Source organism: Hemicordylus capensis, chromosome 2 (assembly GCF_027244095.1).
Source record: "Hemicordylus capensis ecotype Gifberg chromosome 2, rHemCap1.1.pri, whole genome shotgun sequence".
In the NCBI taxonomy this organism is placed as follows: domain Eukaryota; kingdom Metazoa; phylum Chordata; class Lepidosauria; order Squamata; family Cordylidae; genus Hemicordylus; species Hemicordylus capensis.
The window spans coordinates 416306376-416331391 of NC_069658.1; the positions used below are offsets into that span (position 1 = coordinate 416306376).

At 42.9% G+C, this 25016-nt stretch overlaps 1 protein-coding gene across 12 annotated transcripts in view; it reads right to left on the minus strand.

The window, feature by feature from the left end:
• The window catches only part of RHBDL3 (rhomboid like 3), a 199091-nt gene that overhangs the window by 49275 nt on the left and 124800 nt on the right, over positions 1–25016 (minus strand). For all 12 annotated transcript variants that reach the window (XM_053299939.1, XM_053299938.1, XM_053299936.1 and 9 more), the window contains 3 exons: positions 7497–7721; positions 4896–5044; positions 348–460 (listed from right to left, as the gene is read on the minus strand). In XM_053299939.1, the coding sequence (XP_053155914.1) occupies positions 348–460; positions 4896–5044; positions 7497–7721 (487 nt within the window). The remainder of the gene's footprint in view (positions 1–347; positions 461–4895; positions 5045–7496; positions 7722–25016) is intronic.

The following is a 25016-nucleotide window of genomic DNA, read 5'->3' on the forward strand; positions in this document are numbered from 1 at the left end:
TCACTCCTTGTTGAGATGCATTGGTTGACCTCATTTTTTATTTTACATTTGATATCCCGCTCTTCCTCCAAGGAGCCCAGAGCAGTGTACTACATACTTCAGCTTGTCAGGATCAGCTTGTTGTGGTATACCATTGAGGATTCTGGAAATGTAGTGTAACTGATAAAATGATAACAAGGATAAAAGGCAAGTGCTGCCCTAAGGTGAATTCAGAACGCTTTCCATCACTTACCAAGGTAAAAGACAGAACACTTCTCACCTTCTCTCACGGGCATCACAGTCATGAAGACCAGTCATGGTTGTTATATAAGAAACCACATGCTTGAGCAAACTGTGTTAACACTTACCTGCTACAACACCAGCAATGTAAACAAACCCAATCCTTGCTGCACCGTGTACCATTTCAAGGGGGACCCCAACCAGGAGCTGAAGAACAACATTGAGTCCAAGGTGCTCTATCCTGCGGCAAAGGGAAGTAGCATTTGTTATTTCAGAGCTTTAACTTTCCTTTGTTACTAATAGGCAGACACAGAGGCTTTGGATGTGGAGCCAGAATATGCTACATCATAGTGCCAAGGATTATTAGTTTAATTCCATATAACCTTCAAGTAGTGGTGTTTTAAAAACTCCCGAAGAAAGGTGTACTGATTCAGGTTTAAGAATCCTGTCCTTAAACAATTTATTATTTATTTATTTTATTTTTTTTAACATTTTATATCCTGCTTTTCCTCCAAGGAGCCCAGAACGGTGTACGACATACTTAGGTTTCTCCTCACAACAACCCTGTGAAGTAGGTTAGGCTGAGAGAGAAGTGACTGGCCCAGAGTCACCCAGCTAGTTTCATGGCTGAATGGAGATTTGAACCCAGGTCTCCCCGGTTCTAGTCCAGCACTCTAGCCACTACACCACGCTGGCTTTCTTATTTATTTATTTTATTCTATTTCTTTTTATTTAACATATTTTATATCACCCAAAACTTACGTCTCTGGGAGGTTTACAACAATGCTGATTAGCAAAACATGGTTATAAGCACAGCAATTAAGAACAAGGGCTATGTGTTGGAAAGCACCTAGAGTATCAGGGGCACAAAGAGCAAAGGCATGCAGTTTTTCTGGCCTGCAGTAGAGAAAAGCCAGAACTTCAGCAAGGAAGGAATTTGAGGCACAAATTGCCAAAGGCATAAAAACAATCAACAAAAGTTTATTTAAACATATCAGGAGCATAGGAAACCACTCAGGGAGGAAGAAGGAACGTTAGACAACATGGGTGTGAAAGGATGGAGTACTGAAGGAGGCAGATTACAGAGAGAAAGCATGTAATTTTTGCATCAGCCTTCACTGTGGAAGATGTTAGAGAGATATCCACACCCAGACATTGTTTTTGGGGAGGGCATTTAAAAGTTAGGTCAAATACAGGTAACCAAGGAAGAAGCTTTAGAACTAGTTTACAATTAACAAGTCATTTACCTGGGAGTCATTAAAGAACTCAAATATGAAATTGCTGATCTTCTAAAAAATATGAAACGTCATTGAAATCAGCCTTTTTACCAGATGATTAGCATGTAGCCAATGTAACACCAATTTATTAAAAAGGAGTCCAGGGAATTAGAAATTTGTCCCAAGAAAGTTGGGACAAGAAATCATCATTATTAAAGCTGAAAGTATTTAAACTATATAAAGAATGACAAGGCTTGCAGAATCATTTAATCAGCATGGCTTCTGGCTTTATCATTTTTCCTGCCTCCTCTGTTGTCCAACATCAAATGCTATCTCCTTCCCCCTCACACCTCTCATTCGATTCAAATTATTGCACAGTAATTTACCAGGGAGAGATGACCTATGTGTCATAGAGGGAAGTTTGTTTCTATTTATTTGTAAAATAAGAAAATTAATAAGAAGCAGACAACAACAAAAAGAGAGGCAGGACATTCATTTTCAAAAGAAATAAGCAGATAGTTGAAAATTTTGCTAGAGATGTTATGGAATTCCTGTCACTTGAAATGCCCACAATGAGTCATGAAGTTCTCATGTGATAAACAACCATATCCTTGCTAAAAAGGTAGGGCTATGTAAAAATATGCTCACCCTCAACCAGTGTTCTCTCTAATTTTTTCCATCTGTGTGCAGAACGAATTGTGTTCTGCGTGGCAGTATCAAGACAGTGTGTGCACACATGCATTCAGAGTGGGGCGTTCCTGATTCAACCTGAGTGGGATCTAAAATTAACTGAGCGGACATTAAAAAAAACTTGTGAGTGTGTGCACATGCACATGCCTTAGAGGGAACACTGCCCTCAACTCAGTTCTGGGCCCAAAATTCCTCATACACTTGTTTACATGCCTGTCTTTTAATATTATTGGAAGTAGCCACAACCTAACCAGTGGAGTACCACCGTCTTTCATTAGTGTACACAAATCATTGGTTTTCACAATAACAAAATGAGTATCTTTATACTCATATATTTGTTCAGAACTAGAGCCTGTTTTTTTTAAGGGGGTGGGGGGATGTAAATATCTACGTTCTTACACCAAAAGAAACAGAGCTAGATATAGGTTACCACACATGAAAAGTCATGGGAAGGTGCCCACTTTCCCCCCCAACAACAAATTTAACTCTCTTTTAAACAATGACTCTTGATTTATTTTGGTGGGCAGACCCTTTAGAGGTTTTAGTCCCCCATGGTTTTCATGCACATCTATTCTTTAAAAACCGATTCAAGAAGCTTTCCATTCAGTCCAACTTCTACTGCAGCCAAAAGCATCAGAGTCCCTTAGTCAATAAGCACCCATAAAACATAATTAGCTTTCTCTTGCTCTGAATGTGTCATTCTTTAGATGACAATATAACTGATTTATCAAGGCTTCATCTTCTCTACAATCAAAGAAACAGGCCCCTAGAATCAATGGAAGTCATTAGTTATGGCAGCAATACAAATGGGTGGGCCCCTCAGATAATTAACGCCCACTCTACTTTAAAACAGAAGGCTGAAATTTACAGCTTTGGTTTCTTATATAGCTTTTCTCCAATAGGACTGAGACACACAAACAGCATTTTTGGGGGGGGGTGGGGAGGCTCTCAGGAAGCACAGTCAGCCACACTTTACAACTCCCTTCTCTGATACCTTCTGGCTGTCACACTTGCCCATAAAAAAGCAGATGAGCACAGTAAATTAAGAGCTTCAGATTAACATTTTAAAGTCTCAGCAGGAAGTATGACAACAATAGACTTCACCACCTTTGTATTAGCTTGCCCTTTGGGGAATAAGAGAGAGAGAGAGGGAGGGAGAGGGAGAGGGAGAGGGAGAGAGCGGGGAATAATGGTCTCACCATTAAAAAAAAAAGGATGATTACTTTTCCTAAGATTTATTTTTATTCTCCGGATGTGAAAATAAACTAATGTGGGTAAGCTGGCTATAAATGATTGCTTAGCTGTGGTAAGTATTCCATCATTTTAAAAAAAATGCAGCAAGGATTGTTTCTCAGCTGGGAAATGTGTGTGTGGCTTTGATGGTTTGAACATCCAAAAGATTTAGAATCAATGGCAAAAGGTAATAAGACTACACTAGCAAAGTCTCCAATATTTACAGTTGTGAGGCATCTGATACTGTATCTTCCCCTAGAGTTTCCCTTGGAAACCAGCCAAGAGTATGAAAGAAATGTGATAATTAAAAGGTTCAGCACATTTTTCAAGTTACACGACAGGATAAAGGCACCGAGATACTTGTCAAGGCAAAGGTTAGCATTTTGTGGGTAAAAAGCCATACTACATCATAGCTTAAGCGCTTATCATCTTTTAAGGTTTCAATGTGCTTTGGAATCCAGCAGACAAAGCAGATCCTTTTCATCCAAATAGATTCCATAGCTCTCAGAAAGCATGTAAAAGTTTTGTGTGATTGCTGCAAATCTCTTAGGAAAGGATAGTCATTACTGGGAAGTCAAGAATGACTTAACAGGCTACATTCTGCGCAATTCTGCGCAATCCCCCATCGATGCTAAGGACCCGCTGGGGCTGCTGTGCAACTTCAAAGGCAACCCTCACAGTGTAGCAACTGGGTTTCTGCGGGTAATCAAACTAGGGAGCACATCCCTAGTAGGTAATTAAACTAGCTTGAACTTGCCATTTTTTCCAAGGCATTTTGAAAATGGAAACAGTCTTATCACTCCTATTTTATATAAACTGGCCAGAGCTATTTTTGGAAGAGCAGTAAAATAAATGAATGAAAGAATGAATGAAAGACACAGAAGAGGAGCAGGACTCTTCCAGAGTGTGGCAGAGCAGTAGCTCCAGGCCACATTTGAGTTTAAGTAGAAGGGGATCCCTATAAAGCATAGGTGGTACTTGGGCCACCATCTATGAAGGATAGGGCATTCCAGCAAAACTAAGATTTTCAAACAGTCTTTTAGCATTCTCCTTGTTGCCATTTGATCAAAACCATTTTGTCCTAGAAATCTGCATTGATACTTACAAAGAGCTGGAAGACTTACATTGCCTTTATTTTTTAAAAAAAATTGAATATGGTGTGACTTTATAATGTTCCCCCATGATCTTTTGGTGTGGAATTCTTTCTTGGAGGGAAAGAATTCATTATCTAAAAAGAAGGCTGCTGCTCAATGGTTTGTGACTCAAACCCCCGCTTGTTGTGCTGGTCATAGACCATAATAAACTTTGATTGATTGATTGATTGATTGACTCAAACCATTCCTCCAATAGGAAACTTGATGAAGGCATCCCATCCAAAAGCTCAACACAATAGGGCCTTTATTTCATACATTTCATAACCTGTGCATTCATAGCTGGGGTGGAATTTAAATACCCAACTGGAAGTGTTTTAGGGAATCAGTTTCTCTACACTACTCATGCAAAACTGATGAATTCAATATTTTCTCCAGCACTCACCCGGCATGCATGAATATGTAGGTAAGGTACCTCCAAGCCTGAGCACGGAGCTGAGGATGATATAACAATGAGTTCTTCAGATATAAGGGATGGGTGACTTGTAGCACAAACCTATCTAGAACCACTCCATTGTAAAGAAAGAAGGCAACCTAGGAAAGCAGGGAGATTCCACAGTTAATCCATTCATGCATCCAGATGGGAAAATATATGTAAGGCAATATCATTCAGGAAGGCACAGGGCAACCCAGGGGGAGTTTATTTATTTATTGTTAAATCTGTTGTGACTTGTGCCATTGAAATCAAGTCCACAGAGATCAATCGGACTTGCTGGTCACAGATATTATCCATTTCCAATCTTTAAATATAGGCAAGACCTATAATTCTTGCTGGATCTGCCCAATGCATTTGCACAAAGGTTTAGATTGGTTATTGCTTAACTTGGTTTATAATGTCACTGTAAAAAAAAGGAGAAAAATCAAGTACCACTGGCTAGAAGATACATACATATTTTTAAATGGTTATCTTTCTAATCTGTGTTAATAACATGCATTCAGGGCACAAACTGTGCATGAAAGGCTCAAAGGCACTTTTCAGCCTCCTGTGCAAAGCAATCATTGTGACCTCAGCATCTCAGGATTCTTGGAAACAAGTTCTGTTCCCAAACTCAGGACATCTGCTCATTTATTATTTTATTTATAAAACTTGTTAATTGCCTTTCTACACCCTCTTCTCCTTCACTCTCTGCGATGCACAACATAGTGTGTAGAGCAATTAAAACAATGATAAAATGAACAAAAATTGATTCTCTCTCTCTTCTCCCTGGTAACATGTTTGTAGAGCATAATTTGCGACATGAAGATCATTGTTACTGTGCATTTTTCTACTCCTGCCTCATTTTATTGGCTATCAGCAGCAGATGCTTAAATACTCACACATTAAGGTCATTCACATGGCCATCTTCACTGGGGCTAGGAAGGGCTGTGGGGGCAGGCAGGACCCCACCTACAATCCTCACTACTCCTGGATTTCACCATGCTGCACATCCACATGCCCAGCATGCAAGCAATCCCAGAGTGGTGAGGGGGTGGAGGGAGTGGGGAGGAAAAGCAGGCTGCATCCTCCCATATCTCACAATGCACCAAGAGAGGAGTACGGAGCATTGGGCGATTGATTCCCCACTGCCGGGCCACTCCTTCCATCCAACTCTATAGAAGCTCCAGCAGACTGCATCCCAAGCCTCCTCCACATGGCCAGGTAGTGAGACAGGAGGAAGTGTGTGAACCCTTCTACCTCACTTTTAGCCCAGGTACAAAACCCGGGCTACCTGGTGGAGGAGCGCCAGAATCCAGACCAATCCTGGAGGTTCTCACAACCAGCCTTACCTGGACTACAACTCCTTTACCCAGGTAGGGCTGGTCGTGAGAACGACCTCACTGTATTATGCTAGACCTAACAAGAAAGATAAGCAACAGGTACACTAGAATGGCAGCAGCTCCCTATCCCTTGGAACAGCTAATACAAAACCATTTCAGCAGCAGCAGGAGCCTCCTAGGCCTCCTTAGGGAGGCAGTTCTGCAACAGGGCTTCCACCACCGAGCATTTCTAGATCTTCCCTATCAAAGGGAAGAAACCGGAAGCAATGCTCTGTAGAAGATCCTAAAGGTCAGGAAGACTTTTGTATTCTTGTGGAACTGGAAAAGGTGCAGAAGAGGGCAACCAAGATGATCAGGGGCCTGGAGCACCTTCCTGAGGCAAGACTACAGCATCTGGGGCTTTTTAGTTTGGAAAGTGGCAACTACGGGGCAACATGATAGAGGTGTATAAAATTATGCATGGGTAGAGAGAGCGGACAGAGATAAATTTTCCTCCTTCTCTCACACTAGAAACAGGAGTCATCCCATGAAACTGAAGGTCAGAAATTTAGGGATGACAAAAGGAAGTATGTTTTCCATACCATGCATAATGAACCTATGGAATTCTTTGCCATGGGATGTGGTGATGGCCACCAGCTTGGATGGCTTTAAAAGGGGATTTGACAGATTTAAGGTGGACAGGTCTACCAATGGCTACTAGTCTGAGGGCTATAGGCCACCTCCAGCCTCAGAGGCAAGATCCCTCTCAATACCAGTTGCTGAAGAGTGACAGCAGGAGAGAGGGCATGCCCACACCCACTGCCTGTGGGCTTCTCAGAGGCATCTGGTGGGCCACTGTGTGAAACAGGATGCTAGACTAGATAGGGCTTGAGCCTGATGCAGCAGGGCTGTTATGTTCTTATGAAGATTCATAAAGGAGGAAACACTTCCATATGTTCATGGATCAAGCCATTTAGGGCTTTGAAGGCAATAATCAGCACTTTGAATTGAGTTGGGGGTGGGGAAACACTGGCAGCAAATGGCACCAATGTTCAGGAACTGGTTCAATATGTTGCCTGTGGTCCCCTCTTGCCAGGACAATTCTGTACTAGCCAAAGCTTCCAGACCATCTTCACATAGTGTACTACTGTCTCTGGTTTTGCAAGTTATGAAACAGTTGGGGGAGCAACTATACATAGAACAGCTGGACACAACTCCTCTGAGTTGCTTTAGGTTTGCAGAATCTTACCTCTACAATGGTAATGGCAATAATGAACCAGGGTGGAGGGCAGCAGGTGTAACTGTCATAGTACCACTTCCGATCAATCTCACGTGGCAACGTCTCATAAGCAACATGTCGGATCAACCGCTGGGAGAGGCTAAGGCCTGTCTCCTCCAGCAGTGCCTTGCTGCACAACCTTCTGTTCCCCTGCAAAATGGCTTGGCGGAAGCTGTTGGACCTTTTGTTACTCATCTGTGGGGGGTGGGGGGAGAGAAAAGAGAAAACAAAGAGAAAGAATGAAAACATTAAAATGCTGTAACCAAGTTATGGCCTAATGGTCCCACTGAGGAAGTTCAACCAGGTTGGCACAGAAGGGCATAAAATGGGACCAAGAAGCCTCTCTCTTGGGGCTAACAGCTGCTGGGTTAAGGCAATTTTCACTGGGATTGTGGCATGAGGGAACGAGCTATTTATTTTTTATATATACCACTCTTCCTCCAAGGAGCCCAGAGCAGTCTACATGGTTATGTTTATTCTCACAACAACCCTGTGAGGTAGGTTAGGCTGAGAGAGAAGTGACTGGCCCAGAGTCACCCAGTGAGCTTCATGGCTAACAGAAATTTGAACTTAGGACTTCACAGTCCAAAATTGTAGCCACTACACCACACTGGCCTTACATATCCCCTCACAATATGCCAGGGTCCCAATCCTGATTAGTTCCCATGTTGCTACTTTTTTAAAAAAAAAGGCAAATGGAAGCTTCCTGTGTCATGTATAGTTCGACCCAATTTGCCATCTTTATGGCATAACCTCCTGATTCAACCCACCAAATCTGGATCTCATTCCAGAAAAAAATTGATAATTAATATAAATCAAATATACCAAATTTATAACCTTGGCTTGTGCTCTGTCAAAACAAACTTTCTGGAGGCTGACCATATCATTTCACTGGGGGAAGTGGTTTTTGAAATAGATGGTACAAGAACACTGATTTTTCAGTAGTTCCAAATAAAAAACATCTTGATTGCTCCTATTCAAAAATATCTAATTCTGTACAAATAACAGATTTTGATCTATTAATCAGAGCTAGAAATATAAAATGACTGATTGGCAAGCTTTATTAAGATTGTTAAATGTAGACAACTTGGTATATATCCTTTTAAGAAAACAGAGAAGAGATCTGTGATGTTCTATGTCAGTCAGTCATGTTTATTTACGGTCATAGACGATGTTCTATGTCAGATAAAGATTGGAACTGAATTTGGTCTAATGTTGTCTTTGATATTTGAAAATCTGCAGGGAAACTGTCTTAATGGTGCTGGGCCGGTGTTAGTGGGTTGGACAAGTTAGGTCATGACAAAGGACCATCAAAAGGTCCATGGCTGAGCCTTGTGGTCCTGGCCAGTGCTCAGCCTTTGAGCAGCAACTCTGTTGCTGTCCTCTTCTGCCCCCGCTCCCCAATATGTGATTGAGCTTCCTTCAAATGCCCCTACATCATCACAGAGGCCTCTGGACCAAGCCCATTCAGGGACAGGGATGTTGGGAAGAGGCAACAGCCAAGCAACTCACTCTGCCATTGTTTCTTCTACACACTTTCTTGATCAGTGAATCTGCTTCATCTAAAGCAGGGATTCTCAACCTTGGGCCCCAGATGTTGTTGGACTTCAACTCCCATAATCCCCAGCCCCAGTAGCCTTTGGTTGGGGATTATGGGAGTTGAAGTCCAACATCATCTGGGGGCCCAAGGTTGAGAATCCCTGATCTAGAGGCCCCAAAGGTTATGCAAGGGCCTTTGAAGGAAACCTATTCATGGATAGGCAGAATGTCTGGAATTCTGCTTCTTTTAAGGTTCCCATGCAGGCGCAGTGATGGGCACATTGCACTGCAGTTTGTTGTTGTTGTTTTTAAGAGGGTGGCAGCCAGTGCAACTACCATGAAGCACTCTAGACCACTGCCACCCCACCATTCAAGTAAGCCTCCCTAAAATCTTTAGTGAGGCTTACCTAGATAGAGGAGCTGCAGCTGCACTGACAGCTGCCATCTTTGGGGGTTTTTACAGCAGTGAAATGTGTCCATTATCACTGTGCTTGCATTATGCAGCCATAGTGTTGGGTGTATTGCATTACTGTGGAAAACAAAGGTGCCAGGTGCCATGTGGCTTCCATGAAGCACTCCTGGCTGTTGCCAGTGCTCTGCCAAGTTGCCTGAGCCTGTTAAGCCAGCGCTGGGGTTTGGTGGGCCATCAAGGCCTGGAATGGGCGCACACACAGTGAGTGCCTGCACGTGACAGGTGCGATGTGCACACCCCCATGCCTGGCACACGCAGGCACGTCTGATACTTCCAGTTACTTCTGGGAGACGTGGCAATGGGGCAGCAGGGAAGTACGCTGCTGCCCCAAGGGGCTTTAGGAAAACAGAGTGCCAGTGGGGTAAATTTGGTGGAAGGGGTAAATGCACCCCACATAAAGATGCACCCCCACCATCAAACCGGCGGAACTGCCTGCCATTTGAACCGGTTCGGAGACTCATAAAAGATCTCCGAATTGGTTCCGTGCACATCCCTAGTTAGGTTCTCTTTCTCTTTCCTGTTTATCTCGGCCTCTATGACCCCTTGGCCTTCTATGGATAGAATGTACTCAGGAACTTCCTGGGAGTTACTTCCTCCTCCCCCTTCCCAGAATGCTTCTAGCTCTCCCTCATTTGGGCGTGGAATTGGCTAGTGAAGTTTGGAGAAGGCTGGATGAGCTTTATAACCGCAAGAGCCCCAGTGATACAGTTTTTCTCTTTCAAAATCTCTGCAATTTAAGGCGAAATGAAAGACAAAATCCCACTGAGCATATAAGCCAAATCCAGAATCTGAGGGAACACCTTAAAAACTTGGGGACAAACCTCAGTAAGGCTGCAATTGTGGGACTCATTCTAAACTCATTGCCTGAAATTTATCAAGCTTTGAAATTGGTGACTGAAGTTTCAGATGCATCTTTAAATTTAAAATATATCTCTGGGCACCTGGCTGAACATTTAAAAACAACAACAGGAATGGCTTCTCCTCCTAGAGATCATGTTCTCACTCAGTGTAAAGTGTTTTCAGTGTAAAGGTGAAGACCACTTATATGCTAATTGTGCTGATAAGTCCAGAAAAGCTGCTGTTGGCAGAAACAAAACAAAAGGAGAGACAGAGAGTTAAGATTCCTGATGCTAAAAGCCATCAGAATTCCCTACAAGGAACAGATTCTCATAAACGAAAGTACATAAAGGGCAAACCCAAGCTTAAAAGTTATAATACCATGACTGAAACCAATAAAAACACATTCTGCATTGATTCCGGAGCAACAGAGAATCTTTTGAAAGATATTAAACTGTTTACAGAATTGGATAAGGATTACGAAGTTCTGATTTATCTCACAGATGGCAGACCTCTTTCTGCTGAGGCGGGGAGAGGTGTTGCAATAGTGCATTGTAAGCTACCAGATGGACAATGTGTGGCTGTTACTATTAAGAATGCATTATTTGTGCCATCATTGGAGAATAATTTGATGGAAATGATTTCATTATGGCTGCAACTGTTTGAACTGGACTCTATAAATGAAAAAGCAAGTCTAGCAACAGGGTGCAATCACAAGTTATGTAACAAATTTGGAAGAAAGCCTCAAAGACTGTCAGATATGGAGGCGAGTACATGTCAAATGACATGAAAAAATTCCTGAAGGAACAGGGGACTGAACATGAGACTAAACCTCCATACACACCAGAACTGAATGGTGTGGCAGAGAGGAAAAATCAGAGGAAAAACCTGAGGCATTTACTAGAAATGCCCAGCTGCATGTTGCAAGATGTACGTTTGGCAAATAAGTTTTGGAAAAAAGCAGTGATAATTGCCAGCTATTTACAGAACAGATTATCAACCAGACTAGTAGAAAATACACCATTTGAACTGTGGTTTGGATACAAGCCTAGCCTAAAGCATATCAGAGTATTTGGATGTGAAGTACACGCTAGGGATGTGCAAACCAGTTCAAATCTGAACCGGTTCAAATTAGAATCAGTTCAGTTCAACGGTTCGAATTCTAACTGAACCAACCATCAGGTTCGAGCTGCAGGTTTGAATTCGAACCAAACAGGGGGTGGTTCATTTTGAACTGGTTTGAACTGGTTCGAACCAGTTTGAACCTCCAAATGTGGGTGGGGTGGTAGCTGGCACCCATGGGTACCTACCATCCAAACCCCAAAGCAATCGGACACTCGTACGATTTTTCATGAATTTTTGAAATTTATTTTAATTTTTTTCTCATAGGGTATAATGGGACTCAAACCAGCCCAATATTCCATATTGTGGAGCACCCATGGGTGCCAACAACCTCCCAAACCCCGAAGCAATCGGACACTCCTACGATTCTTTATGAATATTTGAAATATTTTTACTTATTTTTCTCATAGGGTATAATGGAACCTGAACCAGTCCATTATCCCTTATTGTGGAGCACCTAGGGGCACAAAATTGGGGTGGGGGTGGGCACCAGGGGTGCCTACCACCCACAAAACCCCAAGGCAATCAGACACTCCTCTGATTATTGATGAATTTTTAAAGTATTTTTGAATTCCTCATAAGGAATAATGAGGATTGCAGCAAATGTATAGCTTCATGTCAGGGGGGAAGGGGTGGCCTAGAGCACAGTGCTAACTGGGCAAAGAGGCACCTTTTACCATGGTGATTCTCTTTATTTAGCAGGGGGAGAGTAACTGGCCCTATCCACCCCCAGCACAGTACCTCCAGTGACTGTTGCTGGTGTGTGTCCTATGTTTCTTTTTAGAATGTGAGCCCTTTGGGGACAGGGAGCCATCTTATTTGTTTTATTTCTCTTTGTAAACCGCCCTGAGCCATTTTTGGAAGGGTGGTATAGAAATCGAATTAATAATAATAATAATAATAATAATAATAATAATAATAATAATAGTTCCCAAGGGGGGCAAGGAAGCGACCAGAATTATTTGAAAGAAATTGGGCAAAGGACTGATTTTTAAGTTATTTTTGAAGTTTACGACTCTTTAAGGTTTTTCTCCATAAAGAAGCATGGCGGTGTCAGCAGCCCCATAACTGCACTTGGGGGGTGCTGGGGTGGCCCAGAGCGAGTGGTGGTGTAGTGCACAGAGGGTGTACAGTGGTGTAGTTGCACTGGCCGCCAGCCTCTTAAAAACAACAACAAATTGCAGTGCAATGTGCCCATCACTGGGAGAGGAGAGCTGGTCTTGTGGTAGCAAGCATGACTTGTCCCCATAGCTAAGCAGGGTCTGCCCTGGTTGCATCTGAATGGGAGACTTGATGTGTGAGCACTGCAAGATATTCCCCTCAGGGGATGAAGCCGCTCTGGGAAGAGCAGAAGGTTCCAAGTTCCCTCCCTGGCTTCTCCAAGATAGGGCTGAGAGATATTCCTGCCTGCAGCCTTGGAGAAGCCGCTGCCAGTCTGTGAAGACAATACTGAGCTAGATAGACCAATGGTCTGACACAGTATATGGCAGTTTCCTATATTCCTATATTCCACTGCGCCTGCATGAGAACCTTCAAGGAAGCAGAATTCTAGACATTCTGCCTATCCATGAATAGGTTTCCTTCAGAGGCCCTTGCATAATCTTTGGGGCTTCTAGATCAGGGATTCTCAACCTTGGGCCCCCAGATGTTACTGGACTTCAACTCCCATAATCCCCAACCAAAGGCTACTGGGGCCAGGGATTATGGAAGTTGGGTGCAAATTGGTCTTTGAAATCAAACAAGATGCTGAAGGGGATGTACAGCACTACAGGGCAAGGCTAGTAGCCAGAGGATACTCCCAAATATATGGTGAAGACTATGATGAAACATTTGCACCAGTCGTGAAACACACTTCTATCAGGACACCACTCAGCACAGCAGCAGACAGAAAGATGCACGTTGACCACCTGGATGTAAAGAATGCCTTCCAACATGGAGAAATTGAAGAAGACATTTATATGCAGCAACTAACAGGCTTTGAAGAACCTGGAAAAGAGAGGCTTGTGTGCAAACTTCAAAAGAGCACCTATGGCTTAACCAGACACTGTCTTTTTAAAAATTATTATAATGCTACGATTATAGATTTGGGATGTATTTGTCTGTTCTTTACTTTCTGTTAATTTACTAAATCTTGTGTGAAGTTGCTTTTATATTTTCTTATTACTTTGTTATCTGGGAGATTATTTATTTATTTATTGGATTAGATTGGATTGGATTGGATTAGATTGGATTGGATTTGTATACTGCCCTTCCAAAATGGCTCAGGGCGGTTTATAATTAAAACACACCACTAAAACAAATTAAAAAACAATATAACAATTAACAATTTTAAAACATTTTAAAACAATTAAACAATTACAGTGATTAAAAACCCCAAAATCGGGTTTTGAATTTTAAAATAAACCAGAAATTAAAACCCCCACAATTAAGGAAGCTGAGAAAGCTTGGGTGAAAAGAAGGGTTTTCAGGTGTTTTTTGAAAATTGCCAGAGATGGGGAGGATCGTATCTCAGCAGGGAGCGCATTCCACAATCTCGGGGCAGTGACCGAGAAGGCCCGTCTCCGTGTAGCCACCAAATGAGTTGGCGGTAACTGGAGATGGACGTCCTCAGATGACCTCAATGGATGGTGGGGCTTGTAATGAAGAAGACGCTCTCTTAGATACCCAGGGCCTAAGCTGTTTAGGGCTTTGTAAGTTATAAATAGCACTTAGTATTTTGTCCGGAAACCTATTGGCAGCCAGAGTAACTCCATCAGTAAAGGAGTAACATGGTCTCTCCGAGATGACCCAGAGACCAACCTGGCTGCTGCATTCTGAACCAACTGAAGTTTCCAGACTACGTACAAAGGCAGCCCCACGTAGAGCGCATTACAAAAGTCAAGTCTGGAGGTTACCAGCAGATGTACCACAGTTTTGAGGTCATTGATCTCGAGAAACGGGCGCAGCAGGCGTATCACCTGGAGCTGATAGAAAGCATCCCTGGCCACCACCTCAACCTGAGAAACCAGGGAGAGGTGTGAATCCAGAAGTACTCCCAGACTGCGAACCTGTTCCTTTTGGGGAAGTGTGACCCCATCTAGAACAGGCGTATCAAAATTGTCTCTAGAGTTCTGACAATAAGTACCTCCGTCTTATCTGGATTCAGCTTCAGTTTATTCTCCCTCATCCAGCCTATTACCGCTTCCAGGCAGGCATTTAGGGAGGATATGCCAGCTCCTGAAGAAGTTGACATGGAGAAGTAGATCTGGGTGTCATCAGCATACTGGTAACACCCAGCTCCAAATCCCCTGATGATCTCTCCCAGCGGTTCATGTAGATGTTAAAAAGCATTGGAGAACGTACGGAGCCTTGAGGGACACCATACTTAAGCTCAGATTTTGAAGAGCAACAGTCTCCAATCGACACCATCTGGAATCTATCTGAGAGGTAGGAACGGAGCCACTGTAAAACAGTGCCTCCCACCCTCAACACCCCCAGATGTTCCAGAAGGATACTATGGTCGATAGTATCAAAAGCCGCCGAGAGATCCAAAAGGACCAACAGAGTCACACTTCCTCTGTCAATTCCGAATTGGAGATCATCCATCAGGCCGACCAAGGCAGTCTCCACCCCATAGCCCACCCGAAAACCAGTTTGAAATGGGTCTAGATAATCAGTTTCCTCCAAGACTGCCTGGAGCTGAGAGGCCACCACCCTCTCAATTACCTTGCCCAGCCATGGGAGGTTGGAAACAGGCCTATAATTGCTCAACTCTGAGGGATCTAATGCAGGCTTCTTTAGAAGAGGTCTAATGATTGCCTCCTTAAGACAAGGAGGCATCCTGCCCTCCCTCAGAGAAGCATTTATGATATCCACCAGGCTGTTTACAACAAGCTCCCTGCTACATCAAACAAGCCATGTTGGACAAGGGTCAAGAGAACAAGTGGTAGACCTCACCGATCCAAGCAGCTTGTCCACATCCTCAGGAGTCACAAACTGAAACCCATCCAGTCAAATGACATAAAAGAGGAGTCGTTGGGCACCTCCAGCTCAGACATCAAATTAATTGTGGAGTCTCCATCTAGGTTGGCCCGAATCCGAGAGATTTTATCTGCGAAAAACTCTTTAAACACATCACAGCGGGTAACTGATGACTCCAAATTCTTGTTCGGGGGGTGGGGGGCAGATACTAATCTCCTCACAACCCTGAACAACTCCACTGGACGTGAATTCGCAGAGGCAATACGGGCAGAAAAGAACCGCGTCTTTTGCCACACATATTGCCTGAGCATAGATCTTCAGATGTGCTCTATGTTTCAATCTGTCAGATTCGAGTTGAGTCTTCCTCCACTTGCGCTCCAGTTGCCTACCTTGCTGTTTCAGCCCCCGTAGATCTTCTGTATACCAAGGGACCAATTTTGACGTGGGTCGGAGGGGATGCTTGGGAGCAATTGTGTCTACTGCCCTGCTGAGCAAGATGTTCCAATTCTCAACCAGGGCATCAACAGGATCACCAGCAAAGCCAACATTAAATCCCTCCAAGATTAATGATAGGTTGGCAGTAGCTTTTCTTGAAATGCCATATGTAACTGCGGTTATTTGGAAATGCTGGATGTAATCATGTTTTTATTACACTTTTTATTAGATAAAACCTCTCTCTGTCTCTCTCTCTCTCTCTCTCTCTCTCTCTCTATATATATATATATATATAAAATAGAGATTCCAGCAAGTAGCAACCCCAAACTAGTGAGATACATGGATGCAGACTAGGCTGAAGACGAAGTTGATCGCAAGTCCACCAGTGGACACCTGTTTTTCTATGGAGATGGAGCCATAAGTTGGACTTGTTGCACTCTCAACCACAGAAGCAGAGTACATATCAGTCACTGAAGCATGCAAGGAAGCTGTGTGGATACACAAGCTACTGCTGGACTTTGGGATTGAAGAACCAAAGCCTACCAAGACGTTCAAAGGCATCCAAAGTTGTATTCACCTCTCACTTATGGAGAAAGTCAAGACTCGAACAAAGCATATTAACACAAAGTACCACTATGTTCAAGATACTCAAGAGAAGGGGCTAGCCAAGCTGAAGTACTGCCCAACGGAAGAGATGGTGGCAGATGGACTGACCAAGCCACTACCAAGAGATCGGTTCCAGATGCTTCATGAGAAGATGAGAGAAGATGGGAGGCGTGAACCGGTGCGACAAGTGAAGAGAAGGGGTGTTGGAGATCCAGCTTCAGATGGCATCGACCTTTTGCACCAGTAACCCTAATGACCACTGGGGCATTGGGAGGAGAGACCCATAGTTAGGGTCTCCTTCTCTTTCCTGTTTATCTCTGCCTCTATGACCCCTCTATGGATAGAATGTACTCAGGAACTTCCTGGGAGTGACTTGCTTCTAGCTCTCCCTAAGTTGCTTCTAACTCTATGACCTCGTCAAGCGGGCAGCAACCCTTGGGAGCAGGCGGTCCCTCAGGTCCCTCATAACAAATTGTTGGAGCTAATGTAAGGGAGACGTTCCATCTCACATACAACCCAGAGGAATATGTGGTTATGTTAAATGTAAAGTGTCACAATTTAAGAGTACAATCCATCAAACTCTTCCTCAAGCACTAATTAAATTAATGAGACTTGTGAAACAGCACATCCCATCCATTTCAATGGCATTTGCACAAGTGTAGTTCCCAGAAGACTGTGTTCCGAGAAAATATAACATTAAGCAGATGTTAAAATCATAGTTAAAATCTATTCTAAACTCTAGTTTCTAAACTTTTATGTCTCATATGTTGTAGCCCCTCTTTAGCCAGAACTCATGCATATATCCTGTCCTGTTGATTCTCCACATTGAAATTTGCAATGAATGACAGAGCAGGCATGCACTGCTTTTTATTTGGGAAAGCCATTATCACTTCAAACGTCTCTTCAGGTGGTAACTTGGTCATCATTATGCTGATAAGGGAATAGTATCATGTCTATGCCTGTGAGGAATTTTGAAGGAGAGACTAGAATATTATATTTATTTATTTTATTTTATACTTATATCCCGCTTTTCCTCCAAGGAGCTCAGAGTGATGTACATGGTTATTTTTATCCTCACAACAACCCTGTGAAGTAGGTTAGGCTGAGAGATACATGACTGGCCCAGAGTTACCCAGTGAGTTTCATGGTTGAATGGGGATTCGAACTCAGGTCTTCCCAGTCCTAGTCCAACACTCTAACCACTACACTATGCTGGCTCTGGAAACAAGAAGGATCTTTAGAGCAAATCACACAATAACCATGGACTCCAATGTGGCTACAGCCCTATTCTAATGCATTTTTGCCATTATGGTTAATTCTGCCCTGTGTATACATGCTTAGAGGCACATGCAAGCATAGAGCTGCAACTATTCTCCTGGCACAGGAGTTCCTACATGCTGATGGACTACAACTTCCATCATCTCCAGCCACAGTGGCCTTTGGAGAGCCAGAGTAGTTGCAGGAGTTACAGAGCTAGTCTAAGACAAGGAAGACCTGGCTTCAAATCCTCACTCAGCCATGAAGCTCACTGGGTAACTCTGGGACAGCCACTTATCTCTCAGACTAACCCACCTAACAGGTTTGTTGTGACATAACCATATGCACAGCTCTGGGCTCCTTGAAGGAAGAGCGGGATATAAATGTAAAAAGTAAAATAAACGAATGAACAAACAAACAAACCTCCCTGAGCTAGTATTACCAAGAGAGACACATCTGATCCCATTTTATTTTGTAAGGACTCAAATACTCCAGGGATAAGCTGCTGACAATAAACTAGCCGTGGCCCCTGACTCCAGCATAATCACAACCTCTTGTTTTGGCGTGTGCCTCAGTATTCATACATTCCTTCCTAATAAAGTGCAGCAAGTATATGAGATGCTCCAAGTACACACGCATTACAAATGTTCTTGCGCAATTGCCAAAACCCACTCTAGGCACCCTTTGCCCCCAACACACTACAACTTTTCACTGACATCTGCTTGCAGAAAGCTGCCAAGGCCTTACTCAGTATGAGAGATAAAACACGGCAGTATTCACATCCCCCTTGGTTTTTTTGGATCATTTTCTTTTTGGCTCATATCCTCGGGATTTCAAAGCCTGAAGCTCGAACCAAAGGCTGTTTGGTAATTGCTCCAAGCAGAGCCAAGCAGCTTAAAAACATACTAATCACTGCCGTGAGCAACTCTGAGGCAATCGTTGTCATGAGTGGAGAGGGGTGGGCTGCAACCTCCAAGAACAACTAAATAGCCTTACACATTTTGCTGGGCCTTTAGGTACCTCCACACACCAGCCGTTTGTGCTTGCGATTAATGGATGACAGATCTCCCAGTTGGGTGCTTATCGTAAGTTGGAACCTCCATGTTAAGAAAAAGCAGGTTGCTTACCTGTAACTGGTGTTCTTCTAGTGGTCATCTGTACAGTCACACTTATTCATTTATTTATTTATTTTTATTTACGTTTATATTCCGCTCTTCCTCCAAGGAGCCCAGAGTGGTGTACTACATACTTAAGTTTCTCCTCACAACAACCCTGTGAAGTAGGTTAGGCTGAGAGAGAAGTGACTGGCCCAGAGTCACCCAGAAAGTATCATGGCTGAATGGGGATTTGAACTAGGGTCTTCCTGATCCTAGTCCAGCACTCTAACCACTATACCACACTGGCTCTTACGGGTTCTGCACCTGGGTAGTATCTCATTCAGAACCTTCCAAAGCTTTCCTCAGATCAGTTTTGGTGGGAACTCTGCCTCCAGCTTATCAGTATATAGCCTAGCCCTTTCCAATCTTCCTCAGTTCAGTTAGACTAGCAAATTAGATATATAATCTAAAATGCTGCAGCAGAGGGGAGCGAAGGTTGTGTGATTGCACAGATGACCTCTAGAAGAACATCAGTTACAGGTAAGCAACCTGCTTTTCTTCTTCATGGTCTCTGTGTAGTCACACTTACGGGAGAGTAGCAAGCTCTTCTGGTAGATGGGTGCAGCAATCTAGAAAAATAAGAATGAAAGATTGCTCTCGCAAGGTGTGACACATGGGGAAAGAACCAGAGGCATAGCTAAAGGAGAGGAGGCCCGTGTTCACCCCCTCCCTGGCCGCCCCTTGGAGTGAGGGAGATAATGAAGAAAATAGGGAGGGATGAAGCTGGGGGCCCCAGTTTCTTTGAACCCATCCACTCAATTATAGCTACACCCCTGGAAAGGACGGTCAGTGCATTAGTAAAAAATTGCAGGTTGGAACCATGTAGTCATTCAGGATATGTCCTGGATTGAAACATCATGAGAAAAAGCAGAAGAAATGCAAGCCTTTCAAAGAGGTCAACTATGCTGTTGACAAAATCCATCAAGAAAGGTATTGAGAAGGTGTCGGCAAGTTAAGTGGGGCCATAGTGATGGACGTACTAACAAAGCAATCATGTGTATGTAGAAGGATAAAGTTCTCTGAAAATCTGGAGTGTGCAGTGGAACATGAGGAAAAATAAGAACCAAAATAAAAATAAATGCCAAAAGGATATACAGAGAATAAAACCAAGGAATAAAAAGGAGGATAAAGAAGCCCTCCCCGCAAAAAACCACTCTACTTGGCAGGGTGGGAAAACACTCAAAAGACCAAGAGAAAAGGTCTTCATGAGGCAGCTGCTGTGGTGGTCAAAGAAAAACTGAGGGAGAGTGGGTGAGGCTAGGTAATATACTGACATGTTGACAGCAAGGTTCCTGCCAAAGTTTTGGAAGGTTCTGAATAAGATACTGCTCAGGTGCAGAACCTGTAAGTGTGACTGAACAGAGGCCATGAAGAAGAATCAAAGCAAACTCTGATTATTACATGTTGAGGACCAATCACAGGAAAGGAATGTCTTGTTTGCGAGCTTGCTGGGAATATATATATATATATATATATATATATATATATATATATATATATATATATTTGACTTAGTGCTTTGACTCTTTCAGTAAGTTATTACAGGACTTTGCCCAAAGTCAACTTTGTTTTCTTGGCAAGGCTTCTGTGCTTTTTGCAGCTAAATGAGGACAGAAATGCAGCAGGTATCTGTATGGCAGGAAAAAATTCAATCTGCTGAATTTCTGATGATCACACAGCTGTTCAAGGCACAGAAATCCTGCCAAAAATGTTGGCAACTCTAGGGCAGAATTCTAGAGTAGATAGATGCTTTGGCCTGATCCTTCACAGCAGCCTTTGTGTTCTCAGGTGTTTATGCACAACACAAAGAATTCTGAAGCATCCCTGGAAAATGCAGAAAGATTCTCAAAATCCCAGAAACACCTAGGCTCCTTCCACACTTGCACTTTCTCTGGACTAGCCATCGTTTGTTTACTCCGTTTTTACACACCATTCACATGGCATCATTTCTAAATCACTGACTTCCAATGTTTTCTGTGTTCCATGTTTTTTCATGCCTCATCTGTGGTAATTTTAAAAAATAAAACACAGTTGCAGCTGCCTGCCCTATGTGGAGAGTCAAAGTGCTATTTGGGCTTTACAGGGCTCCTGTACCTCTAAACTAACACTTCTGTCGAAAACCTGAATGGTATTTTCATTCAATAAATAAATGGTAGATAAGTATTTGTGGAGACTGGCCAACCAGAATTCCTTTTTGAGGCCCAAGGATAATTTCAAACAGCTCCACACTCAGAAGACCATTGCTAGCTACAGTATTAAATGCTGTATGGAACCTCTGCCTGACGTTAATTTTGGGAAATCCGTGCCCCAGCAGCACAAAAAGGCTCTAGTGTGGAAGCACATGTTGGGCATTCAAAGAGCAAAACTCACACTGATTCTGGAATTATCCCCATCTGCCATTGCTACAGATTGGGTCCTAATCTGGAGGGAATTCACACTCTCCTATCTCTGACTTGGACCTGACTATTCAGTGGACAAATACAACGGGGAGCAAAGAGGGAACAATGAGTTGAGGGTCCTCAAATCTCAGGTTAATTCTGGCTGACATGAGGTGGAACATTACTCAGAGTAGTCCCACTGAAACTAAAGGGATGCCTAACTTGTCACTTTAATTTCAGTGGGACTACTTTGAGTATTTTTCCTCCTCATGTAGACACATCTGTTTAGGGAGGATATAGCACCTCTAGACCAACAGCCAACCTAAGGGCATCCCCAGATATAAGAAGGTATTGAAAAAGCACAAGCAGGTTAGACAAGGCTTAGCTTTCCAAAGAAGGGCCAGAAGATTAAAAATAGATTTATTGACTGGGAATCAGACAACTCTGGCACACATTCAATATAAACAAAAGTATATTCAGTAACTAAACATGTCTAAATGTTGTTGGGAAATATACATTTGCTCTTGAGGGAGCTGGTCAGTAGAGTCCAATGCATAAATAGAGGTAAAGGTAAAGTGTGCCGTCAAGTCGATGACGACTCCTGGCAACCACAGAGAATACAGGAGGGGGTTACCATTACCATCTCTCGCGCAGTTTGAGATGATGCCTTTCAGCATCTTCCTATATTGTTGCTGCCTGATATAGGTGTTTCCCATAGTACCAGCAGGGATTCAAACTGGCAACTTCTGGCTTGCTAATCAAGTCATTTCCCCACTGAGCCATTAGGTGGCAATGCATAAATAGGCTTTAATTATTGCACTAGTTTACGACAAACGTGAAGCAGGAAGCACTTTCTGGAGTTTAATAAAATGATACATTTGTGGTCTTCAGATCCAGGACGGTGAAGATTGCACAATGCCCAAATATAACCTCTGAAACATATGGAGCAGAAAACTTGCAAATTTTGTGCCACCATGAGGGTCTAGAGTTGCAGGCAAAATAGCTCTGGGCAACAATACATAGGTTTTGGATATTACCATCCTCACAGCTCGGCCGGTGGCCACACAGGGACAGGTCTTCTTGGTTGCTGCCCCAAGATTGTGGAATGTGCTCCCTACTGAAATACGATTGTGGAATGTGCTCCATACTAAAATACGATCTTCTCCATCTCTGGCAATTTTTAAAAAGCATTTGAAAACCTCTTCACCCAAGCTTTTTCAGCTTTTTAAATTTTTAGGTTTTAATCTGCTTTGACTTTAAAATTGTTTACATTTTACATGTATGTTTTAACTTGTTCTATGCTATTATTAACCGCACAGAGATGAAAGTTTGGGGTGGTATACAAATTTGATAAACAAACAAAACAACAGTCATGACTCATGAGCATCAGCAAGAGAGTATGGGAGGCCAAAACACTTGCATGTGAGTGTTTGTTACACTGGCTGTGTTGAAAAGGGCCAGTACAAGATAGTTTTATCAACAATCTAAATGGCAACCTGCTTCCTTCCACAACACACACACACACACACACACACACACACACACACACACACACACAACTTTTAGGAAACCACCAAATCTTTGGTAGCAAACACTATTTGCATGAAAACTGGTGTTTTCAAAACTACCAAAGTTCTGTCTGTTTGTTCACTGCCCATGAAGTCATTTTTAAAAATAAAAACTGTGTCCTTTTTCTTGCGGGCTATGTGATTCCAGCCAACCAGGGATAGTGTAGGCAGTGCAATGACATCATGGCACCAGTACAATAAAATCTGGCTGTGATGTCACTGAGGACAAAGTCTTTACATTGCCCTCATTCTGAATGGTGTGGTGGAGGAAGACAGAATGTGTCCCTATTGCTAAGACAATCAGGCAAAGGATCTGTCTTGCTATGTAGTGCTGTGGTTTTGTTGCCTGCCAACACACAACATAGGGTGCACTGGCCTGGTTGCCTTGACAATAGGGATGAGTTCCCATTTCCTTTTCCTTCAGTCCTGCACAATGTGTGAGTATTTTTTAAAACTTTCTGCACCACCAAAAAGGAGCACTTCAATTTTCAATTATTTATTTAGCATTTTTTTTAAAAAAAATTATAGAATTTACCAAAGAAAAAGAAAAGCAATTCAGCGATTACATAAATAGATACCAATTTGCAAAATCTATACAAACAAAGCAATTCTCACAGGGGGTGTATGAGGGGTCATTAAAACCACCTCTCCAGTTGAGCTTTAACTAATTTTCATTTCATACAATCCTCTGAGACGCTCTCATGCATAAACCCCATTGAAATTAACTACTTTTGCACAACTCCTGGTCCTTTCAATAACACTCGAGCAGGAAAATCTTAGATCAGTGTTATCTCTTTCTCTAGCCCTATTCACACATTATGTTCAACACTCATATAACTGTGTCCAGTGCACACAGGTACAGATCTATACAACACAGGAACAGTTATTCATATGTTATGTTGAAGGCATGTACAGCAGTGCACTTTCTAGCCTGAGCATACACAGAGCTGGGAGCCTACAGTGCCCAACCATGGGGGAATCCGTCAATGGATTCCACTGTGGGATATTTGGAGGCCAGGACACATTTTCCCGGCCTCTAGAATGCTGCGTGGCTTGTGGCAGTGCCAGTTGTGAAGGCATGTGAGCCACATGCCTACGATCACCACTGAATTGTCTGGGGGTGGGGGGGAAGGTAGGTGCTCTTCTGCCTCCCCCACCACCCGCCCTCCCCAGCCCAGAAGAAGGTCAGGTGAACAACTTTGATAGCTTACTAAATGTGATATATGTAAAAAACCAGGCAAATCAACATTTGTGCTCCCACTTAGAGACAGTGACCAAGGAGGGGATAGGAGAGGGATTTGTAGCCCCACTATTCACATACTATTCAGTTATCACCTTGCAGCAGAATCAAGCTATTATTAGCTTTCTTTTTTAATCTGAAGAGGAACAGAGATAAACAAGGATGTTCCATAAAGAAGCATACAAGAGGCAATATTTGTTCCGTGGAGCAAGCAGTACATGAAGCCCTTTTGTTCTCCACAGCTATCTCTGCTTGTGTTCCACTAATTATATGTGGGCTTCATATTGGTCATTTCTGATCACATCTGGGCAATAAAACTGCCACTTAAACTGACAATCTTTAAAAAGCAATAAACACTGGTATTAGGAGATGGAATGAAAACCCTTAGGAAGCACATGCAAAGCTCTTGAGTGTATCTATCTGGGACTCAACTGAGAAAGAAGGAGTTCCAATACTTTTAAAATTCGGGGCCAGTTCAGACAACACACCAAGCTGCCCATACGAAATGAGTGGAGGGGGATTTGAGCATGCACCTCTCTCCCCCACACCCACTGTACCACCCAATTATGCAAGGGTGATGAACTGTCCTTAAATACACAAATTAAAGATTAAAACAGTATTTAATTAATGTGTTTAAGGAAAGTTCATTACCCCCGCATACTTAGGAGGTGGTGAGACTGTGCCTTGGGATGGGGATGGGGACACTCACACCCACACGCCAAATCGTTAGGATGACCCCAACTGTTTAGGATGAACAGTTTGGAATATCAGCCATTTGTTTTAAAAGATTCCCTAATTAATTGTTCTTCCCTGTTGGACACAGATCTCCCTATTCAGGCCTGCTTCAAACATTCTAATTATTTTACTCAGAATATACTTTTGTTCAGGAAGAACTGTGAATCTCATGTGCAGATTGTGC